The sequence below is a fragment of the Poromitra crassiceps genome (genome assembly GCF_964638095.1).
Source record: "Poromitra crassiceps genome assembly, chromosome: 8".
In the NCBI taxonomy this organism is placed as follows: domain Eukaryota; kingdom Metazoa; phylum Chordata; class Actinopteri; order Beryciformes; family Melamphaidae; genus Poromitra; species Poromitra crassiceps.
In genome coordinates this window covers 51,460,911-51,482,802 of record NC_139629.1, presented here as the reverse complement: position 1 = coordinate 51,482,802, position 21,892 = coordinate 51,460,911, and the positions used below count along the sequence as shown (strand labels likewise).

The following is a 21,892-nucleotide window of genomic DNA, read 5'->3' as shown; positions in this document are numbered from 1 at the left end:
TGAAATTGCCCGCTCCGCGGTCTCCCAAAATCGTGACTGACAGACAGACTGACAGACAGACCAACAGACAGACAGACAGACACCGCCAAACCCACCTAGGCGCCATGTCCAAAGAATCTATATTGTATCGTGATGACACTTGTGATTTACACCCCTATCATTGATGTGGCGAAAGTGGCGACTTAAGGTCTTAAAATATATTGAAAATGGTCTTAAAAAGAGTCTTAAAAGGTATTGAATTTAACTTCAGGATTCCTGCATAATTACCCTGACTTAAGTGAAGAATGTAGGTACTTCTCCCACCTCTGCCTGTCGGTGTGAGTGAGCTGTTGTGGCTGACCACAGCTTCAAGGCATTGCTCATTTGGTGACCTTGTTGTGAATGGGCCGCAAATGTCAACAAAGTGCCACTCTGTTTTGGATTGAAAAGTTTGTCAATTCAATGTTATTTCTGCTGATTTATTCTTTTCCAGCGCAGCAGAATGAAGCGGTATGTTTGTTCTCGAAAAGCTTCAAGCATTTCATACTAGCTGTCATGCTTGCTGCCGATGATGTTCAATAAATCCAGAAAGTGACAAACGTTTGAATTAAGTTTGGTCTAAGTGGTGCATTTAAGGACAACGCTGTGTGTCCTTTTTTTGGATGAGTTTTTCAGATTTTTTTCTCTCATTTTCTCCCCAATTGTACTCGGCCAATTCCCCCTGCTGTCCCGGTCGTTGCTCCACCCCCTCTGCTGATCTGGTGATCCTCCCAAACATAATGTGCGTCCCAAGACCCTTCTTGTCACCTGACAGCGAGGAGTGTGGGACGATCATGTTCTCGACACCCCCCCCCCCCCCCCCCCCCCCCAAGTAGGCGTCACCGAGGCACTAGTGCAGCGAGCAGGACACTCCGCCAGCTTCCACCCGCAGACACGGCCAGCTGTGTCTGTGGGAAGGTCTGACCAAGCCGGAAGTACCGCTGCCAGGAATCTTGCGATGCTAGCCTGCTACCAGTGAGCTAGCTCTGTTTTACAGAGGAAGCTGTGGAGAGAAAGCTTTAGTTCCTCGACCACACACGAGCACATGCACACACACACACACACACACACACACACACACACACACACACACACACACACACACACTCACTCACTCACTCACTCACTCACTCACTCACTCACTCACTCACTCACACACACACACACACACACACACACACACACACACACACACCTCTTATTTGGAGGACTACTCATTGGACAGTCACACACCTTGGACAAACTGTAATTACCCTCCTGGTTTTCTTCCACATTCAGCCAGAAGAGAAATAGCCACAAACACACTTCCTTTATTACCTCAGTTCTCTGTGTTTCTTCTCATTGCTGTAATAATGAGGGAGATAATGAAGTGCTAGAAGCTGTTTTTTGGTCTTCAAGGTTCTGCTAAATATGTTCTAGTGGAAAAAACAAATAACAAGAGTGTAATTACCTTAGAACAGGTCGTCCCTGAAAGAGGCAAGGAACATAAAATAGCTACAGTGTGTGTGTGTGTGTGTGTGTGTGGGGGGGGGGGGGGGGGGGGGGGGTCTCACAGGCTATAGGACAGAGAGGTTCTCAAATGTTTTTCAGCCAAGGCCCTCTTACAAGAGGTACGTGCTTGACTTGATAGGTTTGTTAGATTAGAATGTAATCCATGAACCATTTTAGATTTAAAGCATAAGATATTTTCATTGAACTATGAAGCTTTTGCAAAAAAAAAAAATTTAATTTTTATTTTCCTGAAAACGTTTTGCGGACCCCCTGGCAAAGTGCCCCGGACCCCCATTTGAGAACCACTGCTATAGGATACTGTGTGTGACATTTAAAAACACAAAAATGAAACAGAAATCATCAGACTGGAAAGATGTTGCATGCAGACACATGGATGCATTGACAGCAACAGCAACACAGTGAGGTTTGCAGAGCGGGGAGCCGTCATCAGAACCAGCAGACTGCTGCAGTCGGGTCCAGTTGCACTTACTCTGGCAGAAAGGCAGATTGATCAACTCTGAGTCAGCACTTTTTGCCCTGTTGCAGGGTGTGCCCTCTGTCCGCTTCCTGTCCCTCTGCACAGGAAACAACTCTCTCGTAACGGACAAGCCCGTCTTTTATTGTCACACGAACACCACAATACATGCATGCGGCCACAACACACTCATTCTGACGGTGGCCGGTGAAAAGTGTCCTCTGCATTTAACCCATCCAGGCATGTCCTTTCCTCCGGGGGGCAGGCCAGGAGCAGTGGTTGCTTTCTCGTACAGCGCCCGGGGACCAACTTCGGATGTTGTCGTCACTGGTCGGATGACGATGACGATCTGATCTTCTGCATGTTTTTAGTGGGGGGGTTATATACGGAGGAACCCCCTGGGGGGAGCACGGGGAGAACATGCAAACTCCACACAGAGAGAAAGGCCCTTACGACGAGATAACCCACCTGGGCAGTAGGCACTGAGGATATGGGGGGGGAACACAACCACAGCGCTCACAGTGTCCCAGGCGAGAATCAGGACCTTCTAACTGTGAGGCGATAGCGCTACCGACTGCGCCACCGTACCCCCTAAGCTGTCCTCTGTCCGCTTCCTCTCCCTCTGCACAGGAAACAAGCTGTCCTTACTGCAACACACTGCTGAGCGACAAGTATACAACTGTACTACTGTAGAGTACGGTATACAGTACAGTATACTATACAACACATGCACGCACACACACACGCACACACACACACACACACACACACACACACACACACACACACACACACACCCGCACTGGGGTAAGGAGAGGGAGGTTTGAATTGAAGACGCTGACATGACAGTGGAGAGATGGCAATCTGAGGTTAGGTTCCATTCCAGGATGCGCTGAGATTGTAGTCTTCCTTCTGCCACTGGAGATTTGTCTCCTCTGGCCGCTGTGGGAGGAGCCACCTATCACAGAGCCTGGAGAGCTCTTCCTGTGGGAGGAGCCACCTATCACAGAGCCTGGAGAGCTCTTCCTGTGGGAGGAGCCACCTATCACAGAGCCTGGAGAGCTCTTCCTGTGGGAGGAGCCACCTATCACAGAGCCTGGAGAGCTCTTCCTGTGGGAGGAGCCACCTATCACAGAGCCTGGAGAGCTCTTCCTGTGGGAGGAGCCACCTATCACAGAGCCTGGAGAGCTCTTCTTGTGGAACCATGCCTCCAATGGGATGTGGCATTCCATGCATTATTAAAGGGCTTTGTGGAGCACCTGGAGGAATCTCTGCAGCTGTTGTGTCCAGGAAATGCAGGAAAAAGGAGAGTGTAAATTGAATCCCCCCCCCCCCTCCTCCGTTTATTGTACTGTTACTGTATAGACCTTATTCGATAACCACGGACGGCGCCATATTGTTGACAAACCGCAGCCGTAACGTAGTCTGGCCGAGCGTATAGCAACAGTTATGGCTTCGTCAATGATAATAAGTGATGAAAAAATAAGTTTGGTCGGAGGTGCGGACCCCTATACAAAACTGACTTAGAGTAAATATAACTCATTATATTGCCAGGTATCACGCTGTTTGTTCAGCCGTTTGTACACACGTCTTTGCGGCCAACATTTCATCAACGGTAAGCTCAAGTAACGTTACAATAATGATTAAAATACCCCGTTAACGTTACTTGAGCTTACCTTTGATGAAATGTTGGCCGCAAAAACGTGTGTACTTTGATGGTAGAAAAAAAGCCATTTGCCCTCCCCAGCGACTGAACCACGTCTAATCGCACAAATCCACAACCTCCTCCTGTCTGAGTTTTCTTTCTCCGACGGGATTCTGTAAAAGCACAAGCCAGGCGTGTCTCCTCGTCGGTTAGTGCAACCGATAGCACAACAGGTATCCGGCATTTTGGCTGAACAAACACAGCGTGAGAAACTAGTCGACTCGGCGGGCAGCGGAATGAACAAGTTTTTTTTTGACCGTCAGGTGGGCGTTCCCGGCAGCACGTAACGCCCCTTGAAAGCTATGAATATTACATACTAGGGATGTTCATCAATTATCGAAAATCGATAATTGATCGTTAAGGATTGGAATCGATCCTGTGGCATTTGGATCGATTTTTTAATTATTATTATTATTATTATTTTTTTATTTTTTTTATTTTTTTGGACTAGGTTTGGGTGGAATTCGTTCCTCCTCGCCCCACTCCATTGCACAGCCGACTAACGTGAGGTGGAGCTTCATATAGTCTCTAGTTTTCTGGCTGGGCACGGGCCTTTGTGCCAACAAAACTGTTTTAAACATGGGAAATTCACACCGGCATGCGCCGGGGACAGCAGTGTTGGAGAGGAGACACATTGAAATAAAGAGTTCATTGAGGAGAACACGTTGTCTTTCGTATTTTCTGCCATAGGCATTCATTTTGTAAAAAAAAAAAAAAAAAAATTGAAAATATTGAAAATTTTCTAAGTATTAATATGATCGATAATCGATAATTGATCGTTAATTTTCACCGATTATCGATTTTGGAAAATTTTCAAAATGAACATCCCTATTACATACTGTATAATACTCTGCTGTTACTGTATACTACATACATCGTAAAGATGATGGATTCTGCTTGGATCAGACGTGGTCCTGGGATTCATTCATCTCATGTCCAGTAATGAGCGTTGTCCAGACTGCTGCAACATCGCTTAATATTTCATCAAAGTAGCTCGCTGCTAATACATTCTGATAGAGCTATCTTCTTCATACTATGCTGTGCTACTTGTGTTTTGCAGTTATACAGATGCCGCTGCATCTGTCTCAAATCAAATAGTTGCGACTGCTCTGTAAAATGACAACTTGATATTGGTTTAATTTTGCATGATATTGATTCAATTTCAGAACCGATTTCATACAGGCAGTGTTACAGCCAGGTACCATCAATTTAATGACAAGGAGAAAATGGCAATAAAATTACAATATTGTTTCCAATATTGTAAATTGGCTTATAATGTGGTTCTGGAGACACCTATTGTAACGGGATTGGGAGCTACAGTACCACAGAAGCCATTTTGAGTACTTTGTCTCACGCGGTCAGACCCAACAGCAATAGGCTATACGCACCTTAATCTCTCCCACTCCACACCTGGTCGTTCTCGGCTCCCATGTGACTTTATTTGTGGTAAGCATTTTGATTCATCTCCTCATCATACGAGCGTCGGGCAACAAGCGCGAGCCATTGATTGATTGATTGATTGATTGATTCGCCCGAAGTAGGTTATAAAAGGCTTTTTACCTACGCTAAATTGACATTGACCATTGACCATTGACCATTGACAGCCAGTCTCTTTCGCTTTTGACGGCGGCAGGCATGCTTCTGTTTCTTCTTGAGGAAGAATAGCAGGTGCTTGACGCTTTCCTGCCGTCTTGCTGGCCTCGGCTGAAGTACTTGTCGTTGCACGATCTAGATTAAAAAAAGGACTGGCCTAGCAAGGATGTCTGTTTTGACATTTGGGTTTCCTCCTGCATGAAGTCACAGTGGGTCCAGCGCTAGCCGGCGGGACTGATGCTGCATGTGCGGCTTTTGAAGAAAGCGTCTGCTATATTTTTCTTTTTCACAAAACACTCAACATAACAGCGGGGTCGGAAAAAATATTATGTAGCCTAAGTCTCTATTTAAGTGGTAGCTTATTGGCAACATCATCATAGGTCACACAATATTATGCTATTTTATAGAAGGAATTTATTTATCTGGCATATTACCAGCCGGCCACTTGAGCCGGTGACCTTTTAATTTGCCGGCCCACGGCAACAAATACCGGCTAAAAGCCGGCTAACAGAATCCCTGCCGCCGCCCACTTCCAAAGCCCCTGGATAGAGCATTATCTTCATGAGAGGCCTTTCCTTAGGAGAGAAGAGCTGTCCAGGGTTCTGACCAGGTTCTGACCACTGCGAGCTGGAGCGTTGGTGTGCAGCTGGAGCGTTGGTGTGCAGCTGGGAGCGTTGGTTTGCAGCTGGGAGCGTTGGTTTGCAGCTGGGAGCGTTGGTTTGCAGCAGGCTGTTGGGTCTGCGAGAGGCGGAGGGTCGCAGCTTTGCAGATAGACAAGTTATCATCCAACAAAAGATTTGTGGAATATGGTTTGGTCAGATCTTTCTTTCAGCAAGGCGTTATATACAGCGATCGATAGCTTTGGTAATTGCCATTGAATTTGGGCTGTAGTATGTGTGTCAATGAATCTCACCCTACCAGTGCAGCATATTGACCCAGCGCTACATGTCAACTCAACCTAATCCCACAATCACGCACGCTTGAGGGGGCGGGGGGGGGGGGGGGGGGTGACTTTCCTTCCTACGCTTTATGAAATTGTTTGTTTATGTTCTTTTGATGATATATAACAGAGATTGTTTATGTTCTTTTGATGATATATAACAGAGATTGTTTATGTTCTTTTGATGATATATAACAGAGATTGTTTATGTTCTTTTGATGATATATAACAGAGCTTTGGTGGCAGAGAAGCTGTTTAGCTGATAGAAGAACATCGAGATGAAGCGAGAGAAGAAGAGTAGTGAGGTAGCCGACGCAGACGAAAACAAACGAGTAAAGTAACCGATATTGATGAGAGAGAAGAAGAGATAGCTCCGCCCGCCAACAGAGAGTGGGCCTCGGGATGATCATTATCTCTTCAAACCAACTCAACCCAAACTCAAGATCGTGCTCCTCATGAGACACACACACACGCACACACACACACACACACACACACACACACACACACACACACACACACACACACACGCACGTACGCACGTACGCACACACACACGCACAGACACGCGCACGCACACACACACACACACACACACACACACACACACACACACACACACACACACACACACACACACACACACACACACACAGAGAGAGAGAGCTATACATCAATAGTATGGAGCTAAGCATCAAAGGTAGAAGTTGCATTCTCTTTCACTGCTGTCACCATGAAGGCCTCGTTGTTCTCGCCATGTGAAAGGGTAAAAACAGCCAATAAGTGGGCTCATCAAGTTAGCCTGTTCTATTGTAGCCATGCAGTAGCTTTACTGGCCTTTTGGTCCAGATTAGCCCAAAATTAGTCTCAACGCCACCAGACCCATTAGAGGTCTTACGCTGATACACTACGTTACCAGCCTGATATTCAAACTACGTTACCAGCCTGATATTCAAACTACGTTACTAGCCTGATATATTCAAACTACGTTACTAGCCTGATATTCAAACTATGTTACTAGCCTGATATTCAAACTACGTTACTAGCCTCATATTCAAACTACGTTACTAGCCTGATATTCAAACTACGTTACTAGCCTGATATTCAAACTACGTTACTAGCCTCATATTCAAACTACGTTACTGGCCTGATATTCAAACTATGTTACTAGCCTGATATTCAAACTATGTTACTAGCCTGATATTCAAACTATGTTACTAGCCTGATATTCAAACTATGTTACTAGCCTGATATTCAAACTACGTTACTAGCCTGATATTCAAACTACGTTACTAGCCTGATATTCAAACTACGTTACTAGCCTGATATTCAAACTACGTTACTAGCCTCATATTCAAACTACGTTACTAGCCTGATATTCAAACTACGTTACTAGCCTGATATTCAAACTACGTTACTAGCCTCATATTCAAACTACGTTACTAGCCTCATATTCAAACTACGTTACTAGCCTGATATTCAAACTACGTTACTAGCCTGATATTCAAACTATGTTACTAGCCTGATATTCAAACTATGTTACTAGCCTGATATTCAAACTACGTTACTAGCCTGATATTCAAACTACGTTACTAGCCTGATATTCAAACTACGTTACTGGCCTGATATTCAAACTACGTTACCAGCCTGATATTCAAACTACGTTACTAGCCTGATATTCAAACTACGTTACCAGCCTGATATTCAAACTACGTTACTAGCCTGATATTCAAACTGATTCGTCAATTCTCTCTCAAAACTCATTGCCTCTTCGTCTGAGATTGCACTCACTTCAGAGCATTTCTAAGAGGGGGCGGGTTTCGATCTTCCCTAGACTCAGTTCTCAGTCTCTATCCGCTGGTGTAGGTCACGCTGCTGTTGGTGCCGCTCACCAAATGTCTGGGAGCCGAGACTAGGTCTTCCCTAACCAAATGACTACTAGTACTATTAAATCACTGGATACAGTAGCCTACTGTCTTTCCACACATGTTTCATGTAATAATGTCTTTTGCTGTGTCTTGTCTTTGTGGTTGACATGGTGCAGCTTGCCTGACTCACTTCGCCATGGTTTTTCTTCACTATCTCAAAAAATGTTGTATTTCAGCCGTGGTGTCTGCTGCCTCATGTTGTGCCTATTTTGTTATAATAATAATAATAATAATTAATGTATTTTATAAAGCGCTTTTCAATTACCCAAATACGCTGACACAGTATGAGCTGTGAGTAAAAAATATTTCTGCTAGGAGAACATATTTGTAAAATAATAATAATGATAACAACAACAACAACAATAATAATAATAATAACAATAACAATACTAATACTAATAATCTCTTTTCCATTGCAATGGAATTCCCCCCCACCCCAATGGAATATGAATGTATCATTTTTAAATGTGTATTAAATCTGTGTGCTTGTTGCATCTAAGTTATAGTACCTAAGTATGCAAAACATGGAGTCATGATTTTGGACACAAAATGCATGTGCTCCATGTAGCATCTGATGTGCTCCATGTAGCATCTGATGTGCTCCATGTAGCATCTGATGTGCTATACAGCTAAACATGGCTCCTTTATGAATGCAGTTGCTGAATCAAAGGGAGGGGATCAGTGAAGCATTTTATGAGGTGATATTACATTTGCTTCTATTGCCCTACATAACATTACTGACACGCTGGAGCATCCGTGCTCCACATGCTCAACAACATGCTCCACATGCTCAACAACATGCTCCACATGCTCAACAACATGCTCCACATGCTCCACATGCTCAACAACATGCTCAACAACATGTTCAACAACATGCTCAACAAGATCACTGCACCACTTCTCTTTTTTGTCTTGCAGGTCTGAATGTGACTCTTCCAGAATGGTCAGGTACGTCCACCTGCCTCACCAACGTCTTCTTTCATAACGTAATTTGGAAATGTGCGTCCGCATTCATTCTGTGAATCTACTTTACAACAAACCACCTCCAAATCCGTTCTTTTGGAGGGGAAAAAACCCCTAATCTTGGTGGTGGTGGTTTGAATTGATGAAGCTGACTAAAGCTGCTTTGCCGTGATGACTGATTGTCTGTGTTGCAGGCCTGATGGGGTGGGCGTTATTACAGTGGGGGGAAGGAGGAGTGTTGTGTTGTGTTGTTGTGTGTTGTGTGTTGTTGTTGTTGTTGTTGTTGTTGTGTGTTATTACAGTGGGAGGAAGGAGGAGTGCTGTGTGTTGTTGTGTGTTGTTGTTGTTGTGTGTTATTACAGTGGGAGGAAGGAGGAGTGCTGTGTGTTGTTGTGTGTTGTTGTTGTTGTGTGTTATTACAGTGGGAGGAAGGAGGAGTGTTGTTGTTGTGTTGTTGTGTGTTGTTGTTGTTGTGTGTTATTACAGTGGGAGGAAGGAGGAGTGTTGTTGTGTGTTGTTGTTGTGTTGTTGTTGTTGTTGTTGTGTGTTATTACAGTGGGAGGAAGGAGGAGTGTTGTGTGTGTTGTTGTTGTGTGTGTTGTTGTTGTGTGTTATTACAGTGGGAGGAAGGAGGAGTGCTGTGTGTTGTTGTGTTGTTGTTGTTGTTGTGTGTTGTTGTTGTTGTTGTTGTTGTGTGTTATTACAGTGGGAGGAAGGAGGAGTGTTGTTGTTGTGTTGTTGTGTGTTGTTGTTGTTGTTGTGTGTTATTACAGTGGGAGGAAGGAGGAGTGTTGTTGTGTGTTGTTGTTGTGTTGTTGTTGTTGTTGTGTGTTATTACAGTGGGAGGAAGGAGGAGTGTTGTGTGTGTTGTTGTTGTGTGTGTTGTTGTTGTGTGTTATTACAGTGGGAGGAAGGAGGAGTGCTGTGTGTTGTTGTGTGTTGTTGTTGTTGTTGTGTGTTATTACAGTGGGAGGAAGGAGGAGTGTTGTGTGTGTTGTTGTTGTTGTTGTTGTGTGTTATTGCAGTGGGAGGAAGGAGGAGTGATGTGTGTTGTTGTGTGTTGTTGTTGTTGTTGTTGTGTGTTGTTGTTGTTGTTGTTGTTGTTGTTGTGTGTTATTACAGTGGGAGGAAGGAGGAGTGTTGTGTGTGTTGTGTGTTGTTGTTGTTGTTGTTGTTGTGTGTTATTACAGTGGGAGGAAGGAGGAGTGCTGTGTGTTGTTGTGTGTTGTTGTTGTTGTTGTTGTGTGTTATTGCAGTGGGAGGAAGGAGGAGTGATGTGTGTTGTTGTGTTGTTGTTGTTGTGTGTTGTTGTTGTTGTTGTTGTTGTTGTGTGTTGTTGTTGTTGTGTGTTATTACAGTGGGAGGAAGGAGGAGTGTTGTGTGTGTTGTTGTTGTTGTTGTGTGTTATTACAGTGGGAGGAAGGAGGAGTGTTGTGTGTGTTGTTGTTGTTGTTGTGTGTTATTACAGTGGGAGGAAGGAGTGTTGTGTGTTGTTGGTGCAACACAAGGTCACACGCTAGCTTGTTGTTCACTATGTGGAGGTTTGCGGGAACGTCTCTGTTGACAGACTTACGACGTGGGATGATTTCAAACTCAATGTGGATCCATCATTGATATGAACATAGGCAGGTACAATGTGACAGGCATGGGGAGTGTGTTTTTGAACAGAGTGTAGAGGAGCCTGTCAGCTGTTTGAGAAAAGTGCTTTTTCAAACCAACTCTGTTCTCCCCCGGCTTCTTCTCTTCTGTTTTCTTCTTCTTCTTTGTCTTTGTCTTTGTACCATCCATCACAGTAAGTGTAGGTGTGCGTGTGCGTGCGTGCGTGTGTGTGTGTGTGTGTGTGAAGTCTGTCTGCCCACTCAGTACCTATCTTCACACTCATCATCAGTGTACTAAAAAAAGAAATCTATGGGAATAGGAAATGCGTTATTTCAAATGTAATTGTATGTAGCCTACAAAATAATAATAATAATAAATAATAACAATAATAATTGTATGTAGCCTACAAAATAATAATAATAATAATGAATAATAATAATAATTGTATGTAGCCTACAAAATAATAATAATAATAATAATAATAATAATAATTAATAGTAATTATAATAATTATAATAATTATAATAATTGTATGTAGCCTACAAATTAATAATAATAAGAATTATTAATAATAATAATAATAATTGTATGTAGCCTACAAAATAAGCTGAAGAAATTGATGGTCTTAGGTTTAATGTGCTCTGTTTTAAGTTTTAAGGGACCAAATATCATCTCACTCCAAGCATTCAAATGCTGTGATGGAGTTTACTGGAAGCAATATAGACTAGAAGTGTGTTTTTCATTCTAAAACTCTGCCTCAGTTCAAATCTCTTATGGACAATATATACTGCAGATCATATTATCTGCAATATTAAACAACGAAAACCAATAAGTCATGAGGTGATTTCACCTCGGTACATTTTCCATTTTAAGCCTCAAACAATACTGTTTCACTGTCGCCACTGGCCTTCAGGTTGATCCCCCAGCGCTCCATAGTCATAGTTCCAAACGGGGGAAATATTCCTTGAAAAGCACGATCCAATGGCACAGAATTAACATATTAAAGGAACAGTTCACCCAAACAATTTAAATTCTGTCATCATCTACTCACCCTCATGCCAGTTGAAACACAGGTGAAGTTTGTCCTTATAAAACACAACTCGACAGAAAACCAGTCAGTCACCATTGACTTCGGTTGTACTTTACTGAAGTCAGTGTGTGTTCAACAGGCATTTTCATTTTTTGCGTGAACTGTTCCTTTAACACATTCACTGCCAGCCATTTTTTTTTACTGTAGGTAGCTTCTGCCAAGCCGTTTTTTGAGAATTCTGGCTCATTTTACAAGAGCCGAGGATAATTTTCTGCTTGGACTTTGTGAACACGAAGTTCACAAAAGTACTAATAGAATGTGTGCTTTCTCTGTCTAAAAGAGTTAGTTTGTAGAGTTAGTAGTTATGTAGATATTAGCCGTTGAGTACAGCATGGTTTCAGCGTGAGACAGGAAGCTGAGATAATCGCAGTTTTGTGAAATTCAATCAAACAGGCAGAACAGTCACTTTAACCATTTATTTTTGGCATCAGTGAGAGATCAGACATCTGAACAATATAGTTCTGAACACCCTCTCCTTTAAACTCCTCCCTCCGTGGGCGTGTCTGGTGGCGTTTGTCACAAGCCAGTTTCTCCTGCCTGTCTGAGCAGTGAGCAGCCTCCCTCTCTGGCGGCCCCTCGTCGGCGAGTGTGGCGAGTGTGGACTGTGGATGGGACTCAATCGTTTCTTGGATTTTCGGTTGAGAGCTTTGATGAAGCTTTGTGCGATTCTAGGCTTTATGCTGCCCACCCAGTCTATTTTTGGAACCCCACACCGTTGTGCGCCGGTGTGCAGCAGCGTGAAAGCGTTTTCGCCTACAGTATTAGAATGAGGCTCGTTCGTTTCTGGGTTTTCGGAATGCGTGCGATTCTGGCCTTTCTGCGGGTGTTTCAAAGTGTGTTTCACCCATAATCTATTATGCAAATTTGCAATCCCCCACGCCAGCACCGCTCTCTGTGTGCTGCTGCTGGCGCGGCCGCTCTCAGGCGAGTCTGGTGACTGATGACTGTAAAATCGCCATGCCATTTCCTTGAGAATGGCTTGCTCCCGCGGCTGTTTTTGGTTGGCTTTCTCTCTGTCGGGAGAGCACTGTCGCCACTTAGTTGGTCGGTAAAATAGATTATACACATTCAATACTTCCAATATTTTTATAGGAGACGTGGGGGACATTGATCCACGTAGCACCGTCAAAAAAAAAAAAAAATTTTTTTTGACGAGTCAACTCGTCGTTGGCAGTGAACGGTTGGATTGTGTTTGACGAGTCAACTCGTCATTGGCAGTGAACGTGTTAATAGTAGGGTTAGGCTATACATAAGTTCTGTCAACTTAGGGAATTTTGGGACATTTTGGATTTATTTGTATTTATTTTTTGGATGTAGGAATTTAAGGCAACCTTTGGAATTCATACTGTTGATAAATCCAAAAAACATCTCTACAAACATGATGCTGTTTTAAATTATTATTGTATATTGTATTATTGCAGGGGTGCCCAAACGTTTTTGACCCAAGATCTACTTTTCAAGTAGCCAGCCTCCCGAGATCTACCAGTCCAGTTTCAACATCGCAAACGCACACACATCGTTTCCAGCCTGCAGTAACTAACCTCACAACACTTTCTCGTTGTCCCACAACCACTTGACATTAGGGCTGTGAATCTTCACTGGCCACATGATTCGATTCGATTACGATTCAGAGGGCTACGATTCGATTCGATTACGATTATCGATGCATCTTAAATCGATGCATCACTTTTTCCCCCAATACATGATTTATTTTTTCTCACTTTACAATACAATTGCATTGTATTATGATCCATAATTAAAATAAACAACTGCATGTACTTCCATTATATTTTATTTTATTATAAAAAAAAAAAAAAAAAAAAAAAAATCCCCTCAATGCCATGCGATCTACCACACTACCTTCGCGATCGACCGGTCGACCGATCGACGTATTGGGCACCCCTGTATTATTGTATAGAATCTTCTCTTCAAATGGAATCCTCTCATCTGTCTTCCACATGCCATCCTTGCTTGTGAATTTGACCAAACGTCCTAGACGTTGGTGGTGTGTCAAGGCTGTGGGTTCTCCTCACTAGACGTGCTGGGTGTCTTTCCAGCACACTTTGGGTTCATCACTGATGCAGAGGCAGCCTGGCTGGATGTAAAAGCCATGACATTTCTGAGAGAAATCAATAACTGCCTTCTCTGCTTTGAGGAGTAGAGATGATGGCAGTCCAGCACTGATGTTATCCTGTGAATCAGTGAAAAGCCTCAAGACATCAGACTAGAGTGCCGCGTCCACCTCAGTACAACACATCAGACTAGAGTACCACGTCCACCTCAGTACAAGACATCAGACTAGAGTACCGCATCCACCTCAGTACAAGACACCAGACTAGAGTACCACGTCCACCTCAGTACAACACATCAGACTAGAGTACCGCGTCCACCTCAGTACAAGACATCAAATGGTAAATGGCCTGCATTTATATAGCGCTTTTATCTAAAGCGCTTTACAGTCAGTAGTTACATTCACCCATTCACACACCGATGGCGGCAGGCTGCCACGCAGGGTGCTGGCACACCATCAGGAGCAATTTAGGGTTCAGTGTCTTGCCCAAGGACACTTCGACATGCAGACTGGAGGAGCCGGGAATCGAACCACCGACCTCTTTTATCCAAAGCGATTAGTGGACGACCCGCTCTACCTCCTGAGCTACAGCCGCCCTCAGACATCAGACTAGAGTACCTCGTCCACCTCAGTACAAGACACCAGACTAGAGTACCTCGTCCACCTCAGTACAAGACATCAGACTAGAGTACCTCGTCCACCTCAGTACAAGACACCAGACTAGAGTACCGCGTCCACCTCAGTACAAGACATCAGACTAGAGTACCTCGTCCACCTCAGTACAAGACACCAGACTAGAGTACCTCGTCCACCTCAGTACAACACATCAGACTAGAGTACCGCGTCCACCTCAGTACAAGACATCAGACTAGAGTACCTCGTCCACCTCAGTACAAGACATCAGACTAGAGTACCTCGTCCACCTCAGTACAAGAAGATGCAATTGGGGAGAGAAAAACGTCAGGCTGTTCAACATTTGTTTGACACGCCGCCCCGGTTTCAAGTGAGGGAGTGTGGAACTTTGGAGAGTTGTAGAGAAGCACGTTTACTTTAACACATTGAGTGCCAGCGACGCCATATGGCGTCATTAGAAATTTACCGTAGGCTGCCAGCGACGCCAAATGGCGTCAATAACTCGAAATTGTTTTTTTGACGGGGGGGTGTCGATCTATGCCTCTTACATCGCCTCTTACAATATGAGAGCTATTGAATGTGTCTAACCTATTTTACAGAACCCTTAGGTGGCGACAGCGCACTCCAGATGAGAGAAAGTGGAGTAAAACACACAGAAGAAGTCGTTGGGGAAAAGGAAATCGCATCCGTCCGTATGCAGCTGCTTCATTGAAGCATAACGTTAGCTGTGCCCCTGCAGCAGCCAATCTGCTGTCACAATTGAGCACCTCCGTGTCCGCTGCAACAGCCCATTCGCATGATCAGCCGTGGAGTTGTTATTATTCTCAACTGGAAGCATGGGAGCTGGTGACAAATACACGCGGCTGTAAAAAAGCTGGATGTAGCGGACTTTTCAGTGCTGAGCACACGCAGAGCAAACGCACTCACAGCAGAGCCGAGCAGAGCAGAGAGACACTCCTCCCACAACGGGGGGGGGGGGGGGGGGGGAGGAGGAGGGGGGGAGGTGGGGCACGCAGGACACTACAGCATACAACAGACCCAGGCAACTGCAGCAGGCTCGATGCACAGAGAGCAAACAAGCTAGAATAGGCTATCTGATGCCCACCAGCAGTAAATCAAGACCAGCATGAAGGTGTAGGGTCTGCGCACGCAGGGGCCAGCGCTGCTGGTTGCAGCTAAAAAATATTATTTGGCCAAACAAAATTCCTTTGTTTTCACTCTTTTATTGAAGGAAATTATTTTTGAGGTGTCATTACATCAGAAAATATTAGCAATGAGTCAATGATGTGCTTGAAATGCTTCCTTTCACAAAAGGCTGAATATCTCAGGTTTCTAGAAAAAAATGGCTGTTTTTGGTCAAATCAAGCTATCTTCTCCGGCTCATAACTAAAGAACGGAAAATGGGATCAATAAACTTTTTTTTGCAGGTGATAGAAGAGAGTCTCATCGTTATTTGTGCGTGTTCAGTGTTTACATAGTAATTATTAAAGAAATTATATGACTGTTTTAAAATGCATTGCGGCCTATGTGGCACAGTACAGCACCTTTTGCCCAAGGGCCGTGGCACTCAAAGTGTTAATATACCTTTTTTCTCCATTTATTTCGAAATTCCTTTAAATTCACCAAATAGAATATTTGCCAAGGAAAATTTCTGAAAATTAACAGGATATATAATATAATATAATATAATATAATATAATATAATATAATATAATATAATATATATATATATAATATTACATCCCTTTACAACCTTAGTGAAGAGAAGAAAAGAATAGGTTTTCAAAATTAACCAAAGAAAATAGTTCTGACCACAGGTATTAGGGCTGGGCAATATGACCTGAAATCCATATCATGATAAATTGCTACATTTACTTTGATCATGATAAATGAAACTATAATTTGTTTAAAAAAAAAGTCCTTTGTGCCACCATAGTTGTAAACACACACCTGGGGGAGGAGCATCACTCAATACAAGCTAAAATAATGCTGTTTCCCCACTGGGCAAACTGAATCAATTCCACACGTTACACAAAATAACCTGCCTTGCTGCTCAACCCACTCATGTTTTGGTATCTTATTGCAAATCTTGTAGTAAACAACAAGTTCCAGCTCTAAATAATGTTCCAACAAAGTGATGTATCACTTTACCACATCACACGCTATTTATCACAATTCTACCAACTATTCAGTGCAATGTGTGTGTGTGTGTGTCGGGGTTAGCTAGACCTAGCCCTGGTTAGCTCTAGCTACTAGAGCGGCACTACACTCCTCCCCATAGACCACAGAGAGCGCTTAGCTTCCCACCGCTAACACTGTAGCCCCGCCCCTCTAATGCTCTCCCCAGACAGACATACTGTATATGGCTATACTGTAGTAGCCTATAAGCATCTGTGCAAATATTCAGCGACGTCTCTTTAAAAGCGCTTTGAAATGCCTACAAACTGCCAACGCAGCGCCCTCTACTGACAACACACTGCAGGCCTGGCTCACAGTCACGTAGATATCTGCCCCTGTTAATATGCCACGCCATGACATCAATATGCCATGCCATGACATCATAATATGCCACACCATGACATCATAATATGCCACGCCATGGTATCATAATATGCCACGCCATGACATCAATATGCCACGCCATGACATCATAATATGCCACGCCATGATGACATCAATATGCCACGCCATGACATCATAATATGCCACGCCATGACATCAATATGCCATGCCATGACATCATAATATGCCACGCCATGACATCATAATATGCCACGCCATGACATCATAATATGCCACGCCATGACATCAATATGCCATGCCATGACATCATAATATGCCACGCCATGACATCAATATGCCATGCCATGACATCATAATATGCCACGCCATGACATCAATATGCCATGCCATGACATCATAATATGCCACGCCATGACATCAATATGCCATGCCATGACATCATAATATGCCACGCCATGACATCAATATGCCATGCCATGACATCATAATATGCCACGCCGTGACTACAAGGGCCATTTCAAATTTTGTTTTTCTCAGGATCATTAATAATGGAACAACCACTGAACTTGGCACAGGATGCTATAAACTAATAAGCCTCGCTTACACTGTAAGCCGTGTGTGTGTGTGTGTGTGTGTGTGTGTGCGTGCGTGTGTGCGTGCGTGTGTGCGTGTGTGCGTGCGTGCGCGTGCGTGTGTGTGTCAGTGTGCGTGCGTGCGTGTGTGCGCGTGTGCGTGCGTGCGCGTGCGTGTGCGTGTCAGTGTGTGCATGCGCGCGTGTGTAGAAATGGGACTGGTGGGATTATTCTCATACACACTCCATGGCTAACGACGGAGGAATAACGACGTGGTGGTGTTTTAATTGCTCGTCAGTTCTGTAATCAGAATAGATGACTCCACTCAGATGTGATTGGAACCTGGGCGAGAGAGGCAGGCGAGCAATGAGCGAGCGAGCCTCAACGACCTGCTTTCTATTGGATTGTTCTTGGGTGAATGTCTGATAAGATGTTGGGTCTCTCTGATGCACTCTGCTGCAGCAGACAGCAGTCATTCATAAAACTCTGCTGCAGCAGACAGCAGTCATTCATAAAACGCAGACGAGCTGGGAAATAGTCAGACACGCTTTATATCACAGCCCATAGCAAACGCGGGGTGATGAAGGATGTCTGTTGTCTGAGAGTCTGTGAGAAATAACTGAATAGTTTTCCAAAAAGTCCATTTGTGTTGCCGTTATTTATCTGTTGAGCTTGTATATTGTGATGGATGGGAATTGTTTTGTGGGGATCGTCTGAGAAACGGAGACGCTAATTTAAATTTCATATTGTTTGCGGTGTTTTATCCATGCGAGCTGTGCCCATGCTGTCTTCTTTATTGAACACGTTTTGGTGTGATGGTGAGAGGAGGAGGAGGAGGAGGAGGAGGAGGAGGAAGGGGAGGGGGAGGAGGAAGAGGAGGAGGAGGAGGAAGGGGAGGGGGAGGAGGAGGAAGAAGAGGAAGAGGAGGAGGAGGAGGAGAGGAGGAGGAGGAGGGGGAGGAGGAAGGGGAGGGGGAGGGGGAGGGGGGGGGGGAGGAGGAGGAGGAGGAAGGGGAGGGGGAGGGGGAGGGGGGGGGGGAGGAGGAGGAGGAAGAGGAAGAGGAGGAGGAGGAAGAGGAGGAGAGGAGGAGGAGGAGGAAGAGGAGGAGGAGGAGGTGGAGGAGGAGGGGGAGGAGGAGGAGGAGGAAGAGGAAGAGGAAGAGGAGGAGGAGGAGAGGAGGAGGAGGAGGAGGAGGAGGAGGAGCTTGGCAGGATCTGTGCCTTTTTGTTTTCCACTAATTGTCAACAGTTGGGGAGTTGGGAAAACACACACAGACAGACAGGGATTATAAAACGTCCTCATTACTATATTATTATTATTACTACAGCGATAAGGAAGAACAAAGTGTGTCTGGGGATGTTGTTGTGGAGATCAAACCCTCATTCAGAGCCAGACGGCACTAAGGGAAGCAATCCATTCAAACACACATTCGGTGCCAACTTGTTCTTGTGTCCCGTGCAGAAGCACTGTGGCATCATCTACAAAACACAAGAAGATGCTCAAAGGAATTAACATACAATCTGATGTGGATGAAGCACTGGCTGAGTTTTTCGCAGACTACTCTCACAAATTGAGCCATTGCAGTTCTGGTGGAAGGAGAGTAAAATGCACGTTTAGCTGTGGGGAGCTGTGTTGGATCTGCAGGCAGGATATTTCGATGGTGAGGTTACTTACCATGTGGAGAGACTGAACTGTACTTAATGCACTTGAAATCTAACCTGAAAAGAGCTGTCAGGCTGTCAGGGCGGTTTGGACTCACTCATCATCATGCCCGTCTGCAGGGGGGGAGAGCTCGCAGTGTTTCAGGACTAATCTAGCGCCGTCTCTCACCCTCGCCTCGCCTCGCCCGGCCGCCCGGCGCTCTCCGCTGGGAGGCCTGTCGTCCTGCCAGCCCCCATCGCCATGGAGAGAGATGCTCAGCTTTGATGGCTAGCACAGCTAGCACAGCTAGCACGGCTAGCACGGCTAGCACAGCGAGGACAGCTAGCACGGCTAGCACGGCTAGCACAGCTAGCACGACTAGCACAGCGAGCCTGGTGTCTTTGTCCTTGACGGTGTTCCCTTTTCGACCGGATTTCAGTTCCTCTTTGGGCACGATTGTTGTGTTCTGATAGCAGCGCTCCAGCACAGCTTCTTGTGTGTTACAGTATATGGTGCTGAGAGAAAGGAGGCCATGCTTTCAAGTCATAGAACATTCTTATGGCTGTAATGTAATGTCTCTGTGGCGTTTTTATGAGCTGGGGGGTCTCTCATCACTCACAGCGCTGCCAAGTCCCAACCAGTAGCCTCTCCCTGTTCAACTCTGCATCACTACCAGAGCGACTAGTGGAAGTCAGGAGGAGAAGCCAGGCTGATTCCAGGTTCACAGCTCCCAACTCCGCAAGAGCAGGGACATTAACATTTATGAAATGAATAATTCATTGTGCCGAAACAGCAGCAAACGGCACCAGCCGTGATACAATTAGCCGTTGATAATAGTCACGCTCTCTCGGTGCAGGACTGTGATTTTCCACGCACAAGGACTTTACGTGAAGGTGTTTTCAACTGGGGCACAACCTGTGGTAAAGAGTGAGAGATCTTTCATTTTGTAGTGCTTCAAATGCCCTGTCAGAAGGCATGGCTGTGGAATGGGGGGGTGAAGTCTAGTCGTATGTATGGATTGCTATTTGGAATATGGTTTTAATTGAATCTTGCCAGCATTGGCTACTGGCCAAATGTTAATCCAATTAGAAATCATTCCTTTCAACATGCATTCAGAGGAGTGCGATATACAATCGACAGCTATAAATACACTTATAGCCAGGGGGCAAGTTCTGATGATGAAGACCCCCAGACCCTGAGAGATGGAAGGATTGTTGGTGTGTGGTGTCAGACCAAGTTGACAGTTTAGAGAAATGGGTTCTGTCTGTCTTGAGACACCCAGGACAAAGGTGGCTCACGGAGAACCGTCCCAGACAATAGATGAAAGAGACATGTCTCTGTGGAAATGGTCTCCTGCAACAATGAAAGGGAGGATGGGTGGAAGAGAAAAGTGCCTTAACTGCAGAACACAACACACACAGACGATGCAACCACACAGACAGACACCACACAGACAGACACCACACAGACAGACACCACAAAGGAACCTGCTCAAACAAACCTACAGTATACTTGTCTTTTGAGTTTCTAGTTTGACTCCTTGTCCTGGTACGGGGCTGGAATCTAACATAAGCTGTTGTTATCATCTGTTTTCTTACAAAATGCCATGCTGAGAGAGATACTTCATAGAGATGCCTAGGAGCTAAACGGGCTCCTCCAACTTGCACAAAATCTGTTTTCATGATGCATTGTTTTGAATGAGAGAGGGATCACAGGGCTCATAAACACCAGAAGAGATCCAGATGAATGCAATGCTCGGTCTAAAACAGCAACACTTACTAGTGAATTGTTGATGAAACGTGATGTTATAATGTTGAAGTGTTACAGTCAACCTGATGAATGATGACAACTTTGCTGCACTCTACAAAGTGATGAGGGCAGTGTTAAATCACATTTGTTATGCATTATTATATTATATTATATTATTGATACACTTGTGCCTTTAAAGACTGTGCTGTCAGAAATGAGATGATTAGAACATTTCTAGGTTAAAAATTCATATCTGGCTACTACAGTATTCTCTCGGCATATTGAGAAATGAAAGCAATGAGTTTCATCTTGGAAATATTAGCCGTTCAAATAAGGCATTAGATGATATGACAGAAGTATAATGCAGTGCCTTACTGTATGTAGTAGTAGGCCTCTGCTGTGAAAAATGAAGTACACAATAGTCAAATCATGAAAGTCACAAACCGCCAATAGGAAAGTTCAGAGTGAAGATGGATGATTTGAAGGCAACGTTCTGGTTCCTTCCCCAAAGCACACAGTAAACATGTCAACAGCTCGGGAAGTGTGTTGTGTTGAAATATGCTTTGTCCTTCTCTATAGGAGACATGCCTCTCTACCTATGGAAGTCACAGAGAACCCTGGGAGCCTGGTGTCTGCCGGCTGCAGGAGAGTCTTCCCCTGCCGCAAGTGGAAGTCAGCGTCTTTTGGGTACAGTAAGATGTTTCTCGTTTATGTGGCTGAATGCTTAGTGGCCACAGGATTTACAGCGCCGTCCGTGGCAGAACAGTCTGGTTCTTGTCTTGTTAACGACAAAAAAAACGTCATGATGCTCACAACAACAACAACGTCCACACACAGAGCAAACGTACGTCACAGCACTGCACAAACAGCTCTGTTAGGCTCGTCACGAATGAAATACGAT

General features: G+C 44.6%; 1 protein-coding gene across 4 annotated transcripts in view; it reads left to right on the top strand.

Moving 5' to 3' along the window:
• Positions 1-21,892, top strand: part of LOC310781422 (IQ motif and SEC7 domain-containing protein 1-like) — a gene marked incomplete at its 5' end in the record, with an annotated part of 183,383 nt that overhangs the window by 20,586 nt on the left and 140,905 nt on the right. For 2 of the 4 annotated variants that reach the window (XM_083642046.1, XM_083642045.1), the window contains 2 exons: positions 9,069-9,098; positions 21,571-21,678. In XM_083642046.1, the coding sequence (XP_083498172.1) occupies positions 9,069-9,098; positions 21,571-21,678 (138 nt within the window). The remainder of the gene's footprint in view (positions 1-9,068; positions 9,099-21,570; positions 21,679-21,892) is intronic. The other 2 variants (XM_083642047.1, XM_083642048.1) reach the window with 2 other exon arrangements.